The following is a 14,765-nucleotide window of genomic DNA, read 5'->3' on the forward strand; positions in this document are numbered from 1 at the left end:
GGGGACACTGGCCCAGGAGGGAGGCCCACTGGGGTCTGGTTTCTGTACCACCAGGGGGCAGTTCCTTGCCTCCTGGCTCTTCCTGGCAAACCAGGCACAGGCGGGACCACCAGAAAACCCTCCGCGCCCCCAGCAGGGGACTCCCTGGCCACGCCTGAGCGGGCCAGGTTGCATGGGCCCCACCTGTGTCAGGAGGCTAGGCAGCTGCAGGCAGATGGCTCGGGAGAGGCGGACTGCCTGCCCGGGGGCCCCCCAGGCATCCTGGGCTCTCCGGGGTGGTGAACAAGGCGACTGGGGACAGACCCCGGGAGGAAGCTGAGCCTGGAGTCGAGACCTGGGCTGTCCTGAGAGGGGCAGAGAGAAGCGAGGGCAGAGCTGGCCCGGCTCCTCCTGCCGCAGTTGTCTTTTTTCCCAGCGTTTGGGGGCAGGAGAACCAGGGCTGGTGAGGGATTTCCGAGGCCACGGGCGACAAGTGGCTGGCGCTGGTGCTGCCCGGGCTGGGTTACCCCTGCATCCTGCCTTCATCCAGCAGCTGTGTCTGCTTTGGGGCCTCTGGGCTCCACCCCGGGTAACGCTGCGGAGGACGTCGTCAGGAAAGGGCAGGTTTCCCTCCTCGCCAAGGAAGGTGGTGGAGAGGTGTTCAGACTCGCCTTCCCTCCCTGGGCCTGGCAGCGGCCATGGGCGTCACAGCAGGAGCCTGCCTCATAGGGTGGTCGCTTCCTCTCCGCTGCCCCAGGCTGTCCCAAGCACTTGGCTTGGTGGCTCAGCCAGCGGGCGGCCTGAGTGCCAGAGGCTGCTGGTCCCCACTGGCCAGTAACAGTGTGCCACTGGGCACCCATGGCAGGAAGCCAGACACCATGGCCTCCGGGCCTCCTCCCTCCCAGCTGCGACCGGGGCACTGGGAAGGGTCCCTCAGGGTGGTTGCCCCACAGGAAAGATGCCCCCGGATGAATGCCTGGGAACTGGGTGGCAGAGGGTCAGGAGAGCAGGCGAGCAGTGCCACTGCCTGAGCTATGTGCCCACGGGTTCACTCACCCAAGTCACCCCCATTGAGCTGGGAACGCCAAGGTTTGTGGAGCAGTGTTCGGGTCTTGTGACGCCCTTAGCTGGGCCTGGGCCCTTGTCGTCCCCACTTCCATTTTGATGAGTCTCCATCTGGTCATCACTGGTCAGGCCTTGGTCTGGATGAGGAGGGACTGGGTGACTCGTTCTCGTGACCTCAGCCACTCAGTGCACCTGGTCCGCATTCTCATGGAGTCACACCCACCCTGACCTCACCTTTCCCCGTCCGTGGAACTGGCCGGCAGCCCTCCCAGGCCCCTTGAGCAGATGAGAAGGCCGAGGTTCAGAAAGGTCAAGTCCAAGACGGCAGCCGCAGCGGGTGGGGTCGTGCCCGGGTCCTGCTGCTGCCGGACCTTCCCAGGTGGGCTGGGAGAGCCACTGTTAGGACAGTTCTGAGCAGGTGGTCCCAGTGGTCCCTGCTGGAGGGGAAGCCCCTCCCACCCCTAGCACCACTGCCCCTGGTGCAGGGAGCTGGCGTTTGGCACACAAGAGTCTCTGCCTGGCTGTCAGCGCGCTGAGCCTGCCTCCCTGCGGGTTGTGGAATCCTGGGTGATGGTGGGGACATGTGGGCCCTCCAGCTTCCCTCTGCTACCTCCCCACTTGCACCAGAGGGCAGCAGGGGGAACCTTCGGCAGACTTGGCAGTGGGAGGGGTCTGGATTTTTTATTTAAAATTTTTTCAGTTATAATTCCCATGCCATAAAATTCACCCTGTTGAAGTGCGTGATTTCGTGATTTTCGTACACAGTGTGTGACTATCTAATTCTAGAACATTTGGGTCACCCCTAAGAGAACCCCAGTGGCATTTGCTGTCAGCCTCCACATCCTCCCTCAGCCCTTGGCGGCTGCTGTCTGCTTTCTGCCTCTGTAGATGTGCCTGTGGGCATTTCGTACACAGGGGCTGGCGCGGCGTGTGTCGGGACTCCTCTGAGTATGACATCTCCTGGTCCTCGTGGGCCGTCTGTGGCGTGACAGCCCTTTCTGCCTCTCGTGGTGGGACGACCCGGGTGGGGCCACAAACCCCCAGCTGCCTTTCTGCTCCATCCTGGAGGTGGACCAGCGAGGGCCTCCCCGCCTTCATCTCGGCAGTAGCTGTGTATCGAGCGCCTGCTGTGCCCCTGGCGGGCTCGCTGTGCTGCTCACACAGCCTTCGCCTCTGGTGGATGAGAACTGAGCCCCCGGCTTGCCCGGGTCTCACGTTGTAAGTGGTGTGGGGAATTCCAACCCCCAACTCGTGCCTGAGACAACGTAGCCCCCTGCCATGCAGGTATAGCCTCCTCCCCGCAGAAAGGGAGACTGGGCCTCTGTGAAAGCCACACCTCCCAGGGGACGGGGTCCCTCTGGTGCCTGCCAGGTGCCCAAGAGAGCACCAAGCCCCTGCGGGCTAGCGGCTGAGCTGGCCAACTCACAGGCCCACAGCCAGGGCTGCCTCCTGGCGATGGCACGTCCCGGGCAGAGGGGGCAGGGATGGAAGCGGGGCAGCTCCCAGAGCTGCAGGGGGAGGTGGCAGGAGAGGTGGCAGGGCTGGCACACTCAGGGAACAGCAGAGGCTGTGCTGCCCAAGAGGCCCCTCGTCGGGGCTCCACCGGGCCCCGGCCGCCTGCGGCAGCCTACTCACTCACACTGACCCTCCTCTCCAGTGCGCGCCTGACGACTTCTGGAAGCGCCTCATTTTTTGCCATCTGACCGTGATTGCCTCCACGTCGCTCCTCTCATTGTGTCTCAAGGGTGCAGTTCAAAAATTCAATTCAGACGAAGCTGTGGTGTGCGCTGCCCCAGGAGAAAGGCTAGGAAAGAGAGGAAAAGGAGGCCCTCGCTGGGATTTATATTTCTGGAGGCTGAGATGTATTCTCATCTTCAAAGCTCAGTCATCCGCCCACCAGCACGGGGCCAGACACCCATCCCCAGCGCCACCCTGACCGTTTAACCTACTCACTCCCGAGGCCGGGGCTCCCTGGGCGAGGGCGGACGCTTGGGAATCGCCGATGCACACCCCCACCTTCCTTCCTTGCTGTGTGATCTGGGCAGGCCGCTTCGCCTCTTTGAGCTTCCGCTGTTTCTTGGGTGAGGAGCAGGTCTCTATCTCATGAATTGTGGGGCCTCAGTGAGAATGAGCCACAGCCGGGCATGGTGGCATGAGCGTCAGTGCAGCAGGCCTCCACCCTGGCTCCCTTCCCTGCCCCCACCCTGATGCTGCCTCCTTTCACCTTCCCCATTCTTGCCACCCTCACCTCCTACGTGCCCTCCCACACCCCTCCACCCACTGCCACACCTTCCGCCCACTCTCCTTCTTACCCCGGTGACCCCTATCATCTGCCCAGGGAGGGTGTGTGCTGCCCCGGTGGGGTGGGAAGGTGTGGGTCCGCCATGGCTTCCCTCCGTCAGTGGCTCTGGGCCGGGAGCCTGCGGTGGCTTCCTCTTCTCCCGTGCAGGGTGCAGGCCGGGCCGGGTGGCTGCCTGTTTGTCTTGACTTCCTGGGAGAAAGGGGGGCTTGGAGTGCCCAAGCCCCATGCAGCGTGTTCTGGAAGGAGCCTTGGGTTGCAGGTTTGGGCGTGATCCCGAGTTGAGCCTGGGTTGCACCCCCGGCCCCTTCCCAGTGACCGACCCAGGCTCCAGTCTTAGCCCAGGCGTCCCTGACCCTGTTCTGCCCTGGTGGCTGTTGATCTCTTTGTTCCTCCCACATTGTGCCAGCCACCAAAGGGATGTCCCCGGGGTCACCCAGCCCTCCCTCCAATGCAGGTGGACAAGCTCCTGCCATAGCCCAGGCTTCTCAGGTGGCACCGGGTCCTTGGGTACAAGCAGAGGACCCCCCCCCCCGCCTCCTCGGAGTAACGGCCTAGCCACCACCTCCCTCCCTGCCTCTCCTGCCAGGACCTCTTCTGCACAGAGAGACCCCACCACCCCGATAGGCATCTGAAATGCCAGCCTAGGAGTCCCAAGACTGAGGGGTGGGTCCCAGCCCCATGTCCCACCCCCTGCCCTGGACAGATTTTGACCCCCTTCTGAGCCTCCTGGGCACCAGGCCTAGCCTGCCTTGCGGGTGTGTCGGGATCCCCACATCTCCCTGTCCTTGGAGGTGCTTGTTGACTGAATAAGAGGTGTTTGCCCCGAGGGTGCCACAGGAACGCCTGTGCCTGGAGCCAGGCCTTGTGCTTCAGGCTCCCCAGCTCCACACCCTGAAGGCAGCCCTGAGCTGGGCTGGGGTTTGACAGCTGTTGGGCCTGCCGTGGAGCTGTCCAGGCTGGGGGCTGCCGGGTGTCTCTGGCCCTTCCCCTCTGGCCCCTGCAGAGGGCAGGCCGTGGAGCCTCCACTGCCGCCCCCACTGCTGTGTGACGAAGCCAGGGCTGCTGCCAGGCGCCCTCACAAGCTGTGTGGCATCTGCTTGCCGTACGCAGCAGGCAGCAGCCTCCCGCGGGGACGCAGTGCCCGTCTGCCAAGGCGGCGGGGGGCGGAGGTGCGGGGAGCCTTGCGTGTCCTCAGCTGCTCCAGGAGGCACAGGCAGCACCTGGGACCGGGCACCTCCTCCCTGGGAAACAGTTGGGGGCGATCATGCTGTGGGCGTTTGCTCTGGGAGGCCAGTGCTCTGGGAACAGGGTAGCTCCAGAGCCTTCCCAGGTGGGCTGGGAGAGCTGCCATCTGGAGGACAGTTCTGAGCAGGTGCTCCTGGCTGGAGAGGAAGCCCCACCTCACCCCAGCACCACCCATGGTGCAGAGAGCTGGGGTTGGACGCCCAAGAGTCTGAGCCTGTTCCCACCCCATTTCTTGTCACCAGCGCAGTGGCTGGGACTCATGGCTTCCCTGCCCACACTTTGCTCCCTTAACACTAGCCAAGGGGCTCATGGTACCTGCCCTGGAAGCTGCCAGAGGCCTCTCCAAGCAGGTGTTAGTCGCTGTGTTACCTGCGGCAGGAGTGGCCCAGCCACCCAGAGCCCAGCTTGGGCCACAGGGACGGGGCTGACGGGTGGTGGCAGTGGGGCTGGAACTGCTCTCTTGTCATCAAGGCCTGCGGGGCCCTGTGCCGCCTTCCCCGGTGGTGTCTGCTGGCTGCCTGCCTCGTCTTGTCACTGGCTTTGCAGGCGAGAGGGGAGGCAGATCTGGTTACTGTTTGGTCCCTGGTGCCACCTGAAACCAGGATCCCGCCTGAGTGAGCAGGGACCATGGAGCCTTCCTCGTGATTTGCCGTGGGAGTGATTCCGCCGTGGAGCCGGCCTGGGCGGGGGAGAGGCTCCCCCTTTCTGCCACTGCCTCGGAAATCTGCCTCTCAAAGAAAACAGCAAAACAAACACGGAGGAAGGATCCCGCCTGGCAGGCGCGCCTCGTGTGGGTGTCAGTCTGCGGCGGCGGTGGCTCTGCAGGCGTCTGGAGCCGGTCTGTCTCCAGCGCAGGTGTGAGCACCGTGGCGTCCTCAGCGTGCCCCTCCGTCCTCCTGGCCCGGGGGGCAGGGGCGGAGGGGAGCAAGGCTGGTGGAGAGGACCCCACCACCTATCCTGACCTCTTCTCCGCATTGCACAGTGGGGAGCCCTGGGCATGGTGGAGGGGCCCAGTACTTGGCGTGTCAGCCGGTGGGGGCCTGTCCTGGGATAATGGAGGCAAGGCTTCCCCTAGCCACTTGGGTATAAGGGTGATTTTTTTCCAGTTTCCCCGATGCACCCTCTGCCTCCTCGCAACCACTGTGCCTCTTTCTTCCTCCTCACCCTAATGCCCCACCTCCCTCGGGGTACCCATCTCAGCTCCTGTGGCCTCACGCGGACTCTCCCGGCCCTATCCGGCTCCCAGGGTCCAGCATCTCAGCTCACGCTGTTCAGCAAATAATCGGTCCCGGCAAAATGCATTTCAAGCTAGAAACCCACACCTCCCATTGTCAGTTTGGGTTTGATGACTGTGGCACACGATGGCAGGGTGGGTATGGGAGCCCGCCACTGGCCGACAGTCCCCCACCCTTTGCAGCTGTGAGGTGAGGCCTCGTGGGTGGACGCAGGCCGCAGGTTGGGAGAGGCCCGTCCTGGGAGCCACGTAGGGCGGCTGCTACTACTTCGTCTCGCACGTCTCCCTGGGACGCAGGGGGTCATGGCGTGACTTCAACCCTGCGCTGTGGTGTGCCTGCTGTCCCGTGTGCCAGGGCTGCAGTGACTCCAGAAGGTCTCCCAGCCTGTTCTCGTCACCTGTGCGATGGGGACTTCACCTCCCAGACCCGCATGATTCCCAGTGGGCAGGGAGCTGACTGGCTCTTTCCTTTGGGGTCTGCTGTTCCCGTTCAGCTGGGCAGATTTCAAGGAAAGCGGCTGGGGTGACTCGGCTCCTGTCCCACTTGCCTACTCACTGACTGGTGGCTTCCTGTGGCTCCCATGGGCCTTCTGGGCCTCCCGGGCAAAGCACTGGACCTCCTCTGGCCAGGCTCCTTTCCACGTCCATGTCGCCACAAGTCCGCCAGGGCTGGGTTCCCAGGTTTTGAATGGAAACAGCTCGGTAGGTGAGGGTAGAGAGTGGAGGAGCAGCCCGGGCAGACACAGGTTCTATGGACCTGCCCCGCCCGCCCTCCAGCTGTTCCAGCCCACACCGGCCGAGGGCCCAGCCGGCATCGCTGTTGGCGTGGCTACTCCCGAGTCATGGCACGTGGCACGCTGAGGCTCCTGCTGAGTGGACTCTGCCCAGAGCTGTTTCAAGATTGAGCTGGGAGCTCAGTGTGATACTGCACGCCTATAGTCCCAGCTACTTGGAGGCTGAGGTGGGAGGATCACTTGAGCCCTGGAGGTTGAGGCTGCAGTGAGTCATGATTGCACCACTGCACTCCAGCCTGGGCAACAGAGAGAGACTCTGTCTCTGAAAATATTTTTTAATTAAAAAGAAACTTTTAAACACTGACTTCGGGACAGAACAGATGACAGGAAGAGCCCCCAGGTTAGCAGACACACAGGGTCCCCTGGGTTCCCACCCTGGCCGGCACCTGCCCCTGCATGGTTGAAAGCAGGGGGCAGATTGCAGCTGGGGACCCTCCTTCCGAGGGGCTGTGATGGGTCTGTCACTCACCTGCCTATTCAAACTGCCTCTCATCTGTGTCTCCATCGGCAGCATGGAGTAGGCATGGGCTAGGCGTGGGCTGTGGACGCCAGAGCCGCCCCCTGGGGCTCTGGCCCTGCTAAGCTGTGGGCAGCCCTGGCTGTGGGAGTGGGCATCTCACAGAGACGTTCCAGGGACTCTCTTTAGGGAAGCACGTCCGTTAGTCACCGTTATGTTCTCTCCGCCGTTCCCCTGAGTGGTTGCAGTGGGGCCAGGCTCTGGGGTGGGTCGGGGCCGTGCAGGACAGCGGCCGGGGAATGCCTGTGCCCGAGCTCGGCCGGGGAGTCTTTACCCCTCAGAGTGCCCTGCCCTCCCTTTTCCTTCCGTGCTCGCTGCTGGCCTGGCCAGGGCCTGTGGCTTTGGGGCCTGACCGCCGTGAGGCCACGCCCGCCTCGGTCTCCAGTGCCCTGTGAGTGGTCCTGGGGCCCGGCCCCCAGGCGCCTCTTAAAGACTGATGACTCTTCAGGGGGTGCCAGTGGTTTTTGCCTGGCGGGGTGGGCCTGAGCCTGGGTGGCTGACAGGTGCTGCTGCGGTGCTGCAGTCCTGTTTTTGCCCTCAATCCACTCGCCGGCTGACTTTGGGGTGTCAGCTGTTAATTACATCTGCCCGTGGGCCTCAGCACTAATCTTCGAGGTCAGACAGCAGAGGTGACGCGGACGCGGGCTGCCTCTTGTCATCTCCAATCCGGATCTGTTTCATTGACTAACTCCTGGCTGAATACCGCCAGTTAATTACAGCAATCACAGACCTTCCTGCTCCAGCCACGCGGTGAGAATGAGGGTTCGAGGGCCAGGCGCCAGCCTCGCTAATGGGCCTGGCGTTGCGGGGGCATCGATCGAGGCTGAGCTGGCTGGTCTGGTGAGTAGCAGCCCCCAGCAGGGATTAGGCCGCTGAGTGTCAGTGGCCTCCCCTGGCCCCAGGCAAGACCCTTCCCCAGAGAAGCTGCCCGCCGCTCACGTCTTCCTCTCACTTCCTCACCCACTGGTGCTTAGAAACAAGGCTCATTCAGAGACTCTGGAGTGGAGGCTGCCTTGGTCATGGCGAGGGGTCTCTCTGGGAAGTGGGGTTCAGAGGGATGGGGCAGTGCGGGGTCTCTGCACCCCCTTATGGCATGGGCTGCAAGGTTCTCCCCATTTGTAGAGTTGGGGTACAGAGAAGTCTGAGGTCCCTGAGGCTTGCCACATGGTGGGGCTCCTGCTCCCACCTCCCCGCTGTCTGTCCGGTCCCCAGGGAGGACCCAGAGCCCACCTGGCCGTTGGCCCCAACTTTTCCCCTGGGCAGCAGGAGCCCGGATCGTGAGCTCTCAGCAGCCTCTGCCTCGACGGGGTGGCGGCTCTTAGTGTCTTGGTTTTATTTCCTTTTTCAGCTCCAGAGCACAGATGTCCACATTTCCTCCACTCACAGCTACTGGAATCTAGATGGGGTCACCCTGGGTTTGGGCCGGGTGCACAGGAGGGCATCCCACGAAGAAGAGTGGTGAGGCAGGCGCAGTTACTCGTAATGTGTAATCCCAGCACTGTGGGCGGCTGAGGCGGGAGGATCGCTTCAGCCCAGGAATTTGAGACCAGCCTGGGCACCATAGCGAGACCCTGTCTCTACCAAAAAAAAAAAAAAACTCTAGCCGGGCCTGGTGGCACATGCCTTTAGTCCCAGCTCCTCAGGGGGCTGAGGTGGGAGGATCGCTTGAACCCAAGAGGTTGAGGCTGCAGCGAGCTGTGATTGCACCACTGCACTCCAGCCCAGCCTGGGCAACACAGTGAGATCCTGTCTCAAAAAAAAAAAAAGAGTGGTGGGCACAGTGCTGTTCACAGCGGCCACAAGGTGGGCCCAGCTTGTATGCCACCAGCTGAGGGCAAACCAGTAAGGACTGGGTGAACAGAGGCACACGGTGGACTGTCACTTAGCCTCAGGAAGGAGAGATTCTCTTAGGTGCTGCCACGTGGGTGAGCCGTGAAAACGCGGCTCCAGTGAGAGATGCCAGACAAGAGTGCACGCGGTGGGATTCCCTTAATGTGAGGTCTCCGGAACGGGCCCCTCCGCAGAGACGAAAGCCAGTGCGTGCGGGGCCTGGGGGAGAGGGCAGTGGCTGCTCGTGGGTACCGGGTTCCTTTTGGGGTGACGGAAATGCTCTGAAATGGGTTGTGGTGATGGTCGCACAACTCTGAACGTGCTGGAACCAGGGAGCCGTGCGCTGGGTGGGTGAGTTATGCGGGACGGAGTCATAGCTCAGTGAAGCGGTAACAACTGAAACCGAAGCGCCATGGAGATTCCACGGAATTTTTTTTGAAAGAAAGATCCTTTCCCTGGTTTTTGGTTTTTCCCCAAAAAACTTGAACTTTTTCTCAAAATCTAAATACGTACAGAAAAGCAGCTAGACCGCCAGTGTGCAGAACGAACCCACAGATAGGAGGGCTGAGGCCTGTTCTCCGGTCCCGCCGCCTGCCCCCGAGGTGAGGGGCATGGTGCCCTGCCCTGCAGCCAGCGTTTCCCTTCCTCAGGTGGATCTAGTGTCCCGCCGGCACAGTGCCCAGTCCCAGGGGTTGGCCCAGCCGACTTGGGGTGGTGGAGTTCTCGGGGTGTGGGCAGTGAGTGAGTGGCTGGTCCATCTAGGGGCCTGGGGGCAGGTCACGCCTCAGGGGCAGCACCCCTCAGGCTCCCTCCCTACCTGGGCCAGGTCGCGGTGGGTGGGAGCGTGATGAGGTGGGGGCCTTGCCTTGAGCAGTTCATTGCTGGGCAGAGTGTGACTGTGCCTCCGGGCTGCTCTGGGGCATGGCCAATGTGGCTGGACTGAGTGTCTACCATGGGGCTGCCCTGTCCAGTTTGCAGGCTGCCCACAAGCCGGGAATCCACATTAAAGAGGCCCAGATAGCGTTTCTGCAGGAGGCGACAGGACTGTGCCCCGGGGACGGGGCAGCTGCCCCTCTCCAAGGGAGCACCTTTGGGAGAACAAAGTTCTGTTTCCACATGGGGATGCCTGTGGGGCCTCCGCCTCCCATCACACCGCGGAGGCCACTTTGGCTGCCTGACGACTCTGGGCACCCCCTGTAAGCAGCAGTTTTCTTTGGCGAGTGTGTGTGCCCACTCCGGACGCAGTGAAGCGGGGATGACGCTGCTTCTGCCCCCGGAACCAAGGCCAGTTCTGAACAGAAGCGGGGAGGATGCCGGGAGCCGGTGGGCTGGGGTTCTCCTGGAAAGGGCATCTGACCCCTGCTTCTGCCATGTCCCGGGCTGCAGGTGCCTCCCAAGTGGGGCTTTTGCAAACAGAAGGTGCCCAATTGTACCTCACCACCTCAGACGGCAGCACCTGTCCCCGTGAGCCCAGGTGTGAGCTTGCGCAGCGGCTGTGATGGGTGGCTGCCTGGACACACGGTGCTGCTGGTGGGTGGACGTGTGTCTGCTCCTGCCGGAACCTGCCCCAGCGGGCACTGTGCTGTGATACCATAGAATCCAGGGCCACCTCTGTGGCCTGCCCTGTTGAGGACCTTGGCCTGTGCTGGACACTTGATTGGGTGCTGTGTTTGGCTTTTGGGGATGGAGAGCTTCCCTAGGCCTGTGTCAGGGGCTTGGGAAGGGGGCTTGGGGAGGGTGAGCTGGACACTGACCTGTGTACAAGTCCACAACCGTGTGAGCGGCACGGGGGCTCCTCCCTGCAGGCCGCAGGTCAGCTGGAGTCGGGGGTGTGAGTGTGCAGCTGTGCTCCCCTGAGCCTCGTGAGGCTGGGCAGGGCTCTTGACCCAGAAGCAGCAGAGCTTCTGGAGCCCCAGGCCCCACCAGCAGCCCCAGCCTCTGGGGAGCTGCTCTGGCCTCGGTCACGGGGACTTGACCCCCACAACAAGGGGGTGGGGGCTGTGGAAGTGAGGCTGGCACCTGCTTGGGGATAGGAGGACTCTTGGAGCAGGTGCCTTTGGACATCCTCACCCCCACCCCTGCCACCACACACGCTTGGTCCCTTTCTGACCTGGGTGGGAGGGAGGCAACAGAGGGGAGCCCTGGTCTGAGAAGGCAGTTTTGCTCCGTGACGGAGGGCGCCCCCTCCCTTAGGGCCTGGGAACACTTCTCCCTGTCCTCCCCTGTCCAAACCGCTGCTGCACCTGCCCGTCCACACCCCCTGCCCTTGGGGTATCCTCTTGGCTGTAGCCATCTGTCACCCAGGCCCTGAGCCCTCCTGCCTGCCCTGCACCCTCCCCCTGCTACCAGCAGGGCTGCAGCCACCCATTCTCCCATCCCCACGGCATCCGGGGGGCTGAGGGGTTCTTTGTGAGATGATGGGCGAGTTCTGGGGTAGGTCGTGGTGGTGGTTGTAAACAGCGAACCTAAGCAAACCTCCTGACATGTATCATTAAAGATGGTGAATTACATCTCAGTTTCTGAAATGTAAAAATAAAACTCCCCCAGGGTCACCCTGAGTGGCTGCCATTTGGGCTTCCTCAGCCACCACCGCACTGCGTCCCTGCTTGGCTGGGCCCCATTGAGGGGTGCTGACCACTTCTTTTTTTGTTTTGAGATGGAGTCTCACGCTGTCACCAGGCTGGAGTGCAGCAGCGCGATCTCCACTCGCCACAACCTCCGCCTCCCGGGTTCAAACGATTCTCCTGCCTCAGCCTCCCAAGTAGCTGGGATTACAAGTGCTTGCCACCACACCCAGCTAATATTTGTATTTTTAGTAGAGACGGGGTTTCACCGTGTTGGCCAGGATGGTCTCGATCTCCTGACCTCGTGATCCACCCGCCTCGGCCTCCTGAAGTGCTGGGATTACAGGCGTGAGCCACCGCGCCTAGCTAGTGCCGACCACTTCTTATGTTTGTTTCCTGCCACCCTCCAGCCCCCTGTCTCCCCAGCCTGACGGGAGCCCCCAGAGGGGATACCGTTTCCTGTGACCCCCACATCCCCCAAGCACATGGGGCTCCCTGGGAAGATTTGGAGGCTTGGGGTCTCTGCTGCTCACGTGTGGAGCTGCCTCTCGGCGGGGCAGGGTGCGTGGCCCGGCTGGCCTGTGTGCCCTGGGATGTTCACAGACCACTGGCTCACGACATCTAGAAACACGTGTGTTCTCTAACTCCGGGGCTCCATGTCTGTCCCGAAAGGTGCCGCCTTCATCTGTCACTCAGGGCTGTCAGGTGCTGGTCCTGCCTGCCCTGCCCAGGTTCCTTCGTGTCTGGTGGCGGTTGGCGGCCCTGGGCACCAGAGCATCTGTGCTTTGTGCCACTTGACCAGGGAGAGTGGGGCGAAGGGATAGGGAGTGCCTGGGGTAGACTGAGCTGCTGACCCAGTTGGGCCTCAGGAGGAGTGTCTCCTGCCTGCCTGTCTTGGGTAGGGGCCCACGAGGCTGGTAGACCTGGTGCTCTGGGTGCCTCACTTGGGGCAGGGGGACAGCTGGAACCCAGGTCCCCAGCTGTCACTGCTTCTCCTGCTCAGACCACCGTCTTCTCCTCCACAGGGTCCTCACTGAGCAGCGAGTCGTCCCCCGTGTCCTCTCCGGCCACCAACCATAGCTCTCCTGCCAGCACACCGAAGCGCGTGCCCATGGGCCCTATCATCGTCCCCCCTGGGGGCCACAGCGTGCCCAGCACACCCCCCGTGGTGACCATCGCTCCAACCAAAACCGTCAATGGCGTCTGGAGGAGCGAGAGCCGGCAGGTGAGTGGGGCGGGGCAGGGAGCCCAGCATCTTCTGAGGGGAGGCTGGATTCACGCATCCGTTGGGGGCTCTGGAGCTTTCAAGGTTGAGTTTAAATTCCAAAGACACCCCTCCCCCACTCTGAGTTTCCGTCTCCTTCCCTGCAATGGGAGGTGAGTGACAGCGGCACCCTCCTGGAGGCCCTGTGCGGGTGAGTACCTCGGCCCACGCATCAGTCTGCCCAGGCTGTCGGAAGAGACCACCCGCTGGGGGTGTCCCGTTATTTTCTCCTGTTCTGGAGGCCACAAGTTCACGATCTGGGGGCTGGCAGGGCTGGTTTCCCCAGAGGCCTGTCCTGGGTTGCTGGTGGCTGCCTTCTCCCTGGGTCATCTGTGGTGTCTTCACGTCTGGGTGCTGATCTCGTCTCGTAAGGACACCAGTCCGTTGGTTTAGCGCCCACCCTCATGTCCTCATTCTCATTTAGTCACCTCTTTAAAGACTGTCTCCAAATGCAGTTCCGCTCTGAGGCCCTGGGCGTCAGGGCTCCAACACACGGATTTGGGTGGGGGTGGAAGTCCAGTTCACAGCTGTAGCACTGTCAAGCCGTAAAGTGGCGTCCGCACGCCGAATACCCGGCAGACTACCTGTGACTGTCACAGTGTGTGAACTCAACAAAGAATTGAGGTAGGAAAGAGCCCAGCCCAGAAGCTATCGGAACAAGACATCTGGTGGGTTTTGTTATTCTGTCTTACTTTTGGGGCTCCCGGCGGAGGCCCCTCCCCAAGTTTTCGGGGCTCCTCATGTCCGTGCGCCCCTCGTGCTGTACTGGGCCTGCCTGTGTGGAAGGAGCTGGCACTGGGAGCTGCTCTTCTGCCCCTGCCTAGGGCTGGCGCGTCCCCGGGTGGCTACCTGCAGCTCTCCCAGCCCCACATGCCTGGCGCGCAGCCTGGAATGGGCCCTTCCCAATTAAAAACGATTCTCCGGTGCCGCTGTCGCCTGGACTTTTTTGCTGAGCTCCCAGAGGGACGGCCCCACTTGGAAATACTAATTAAACCACAAAGAAGGTGGGGAGGAGGGGAGTGGTTCTTCCCTGCACCAGCCCTCTCTCCCGGGGGCCGGGGGGGCGGGGAACATGGGCGTTGGAGCCACCTGGTCATCATCGGGTCCTGTCTGTCCTCTATCCCCAGAGGTGTGGGAAGGGAGCAGCCTCAGTCCACAGGTGACAGCCGCCGGGCAGGCCCTGATCCAGGGTCGCAGTGGGGATCCCTGGGAGCCCTGGACTGGGACCCCCGGGGCCTAACGTTGCCTCTGCTTCTTTTCACGCCTTCCCTGGCTGAGAGGACAAACCTGCCCGGGGTCCTCATCTTGCTGGACCTCCGCTGCCCCCGAAGCCTCTCTTAGTTTCACTCATTCTTCATGTGAGGTTTGGAGACGGCGGGGCAGGGCGTGGCATGGAGGGTGGACCCAGGCCAGAGGGGCCTCCATACCCACAGGGCTTGCAGCAGCCCAAGGCGGCCCTGGTCCTGGTTTGAGGGAGGATGAGGGAGTTGTTACCACCTCGCTGCCTCCAGAGGCCACCCCTCAGGGTCAGCCTTGACCACAGGGGCCCTGAATCACGTGACTCAAACAGCTGAGGCTCCTTGCGCCCCACTAATGCGGCCTGGCTGTTGGTGCCCACGCCCGCAGCTCACGGGAGGCCGCTTCCCTGCCCCAGTCTGGACCAGGAGCCTCTACCGGCCGGGACCCTGCACCCAGCCACTGCCTTGACCCCGACTGGAGCTCCTGGCCTAGGCCCAGGACTCCTCAAGGGGGTTCCAGCGCCTTCCCTGGTGATGCCTCCACTCTGAGCTGGTCCCTCCTCAGAGGGTCCTTACCGCCTTGGGAACATTGAGCAAGCCCAGGGCAGAGCAGGGGCACGACAGCCCTTGCTGCAGCAGTTTCCCACCTCGGCGCTTAATGGAACACGGTGCCACCAGGGAAGGCGCGGGGCTGGGAGCTGGATTAGCAGGTGATGTACGGCTCCCCGCTCAC

The 14,765-nt window shown here is 62.5% G+C and overlaps 1 protein-coding gene across 3 annotated transcripts in view; it reads left to right on the forward strand.

Annotated features, from left to right (window-relative positions):
* GSE1 (Gse1 coiled-coil protein) overlaps positions 1 to 14,765 on the forward strand; it is a 320,022-nt gene that overhangs the window by 279,735 nt on the left and 25,522 nt on the right. For all 3 annotated transcript variants that reach the window (XM_011971472.1, XM_011971478.1, XM_011971486.1), the window contains one exon: positions 12,556 to 12,755. In XM_011971472.1, coding sequence (XP_011826862.1) covers positions 12,556 to 12,755 — 200 coding nt within the window. The remainder of the gene's footprint in view (positions 1 to 12,555; positions 12,756 to 14,765) is intronic.

The sequence above is a fragment of the Mandrillus leucophaeus genome, unplaced genomic scaffold, assembly GCF_000951045.1.
Source record: "Mandrillus leucophaeus isolate KB7577 unplaced genomic scaffold, Mleu.le_1.0 Scaffold10, whole genome shotgun sequence".
Lineage (NCBI taxonomy): Eukaryota > Metazoa > Chordata > Mammalia > Primates > Cercopithecidae > Mandrillus > Mandrillus leucophaeus.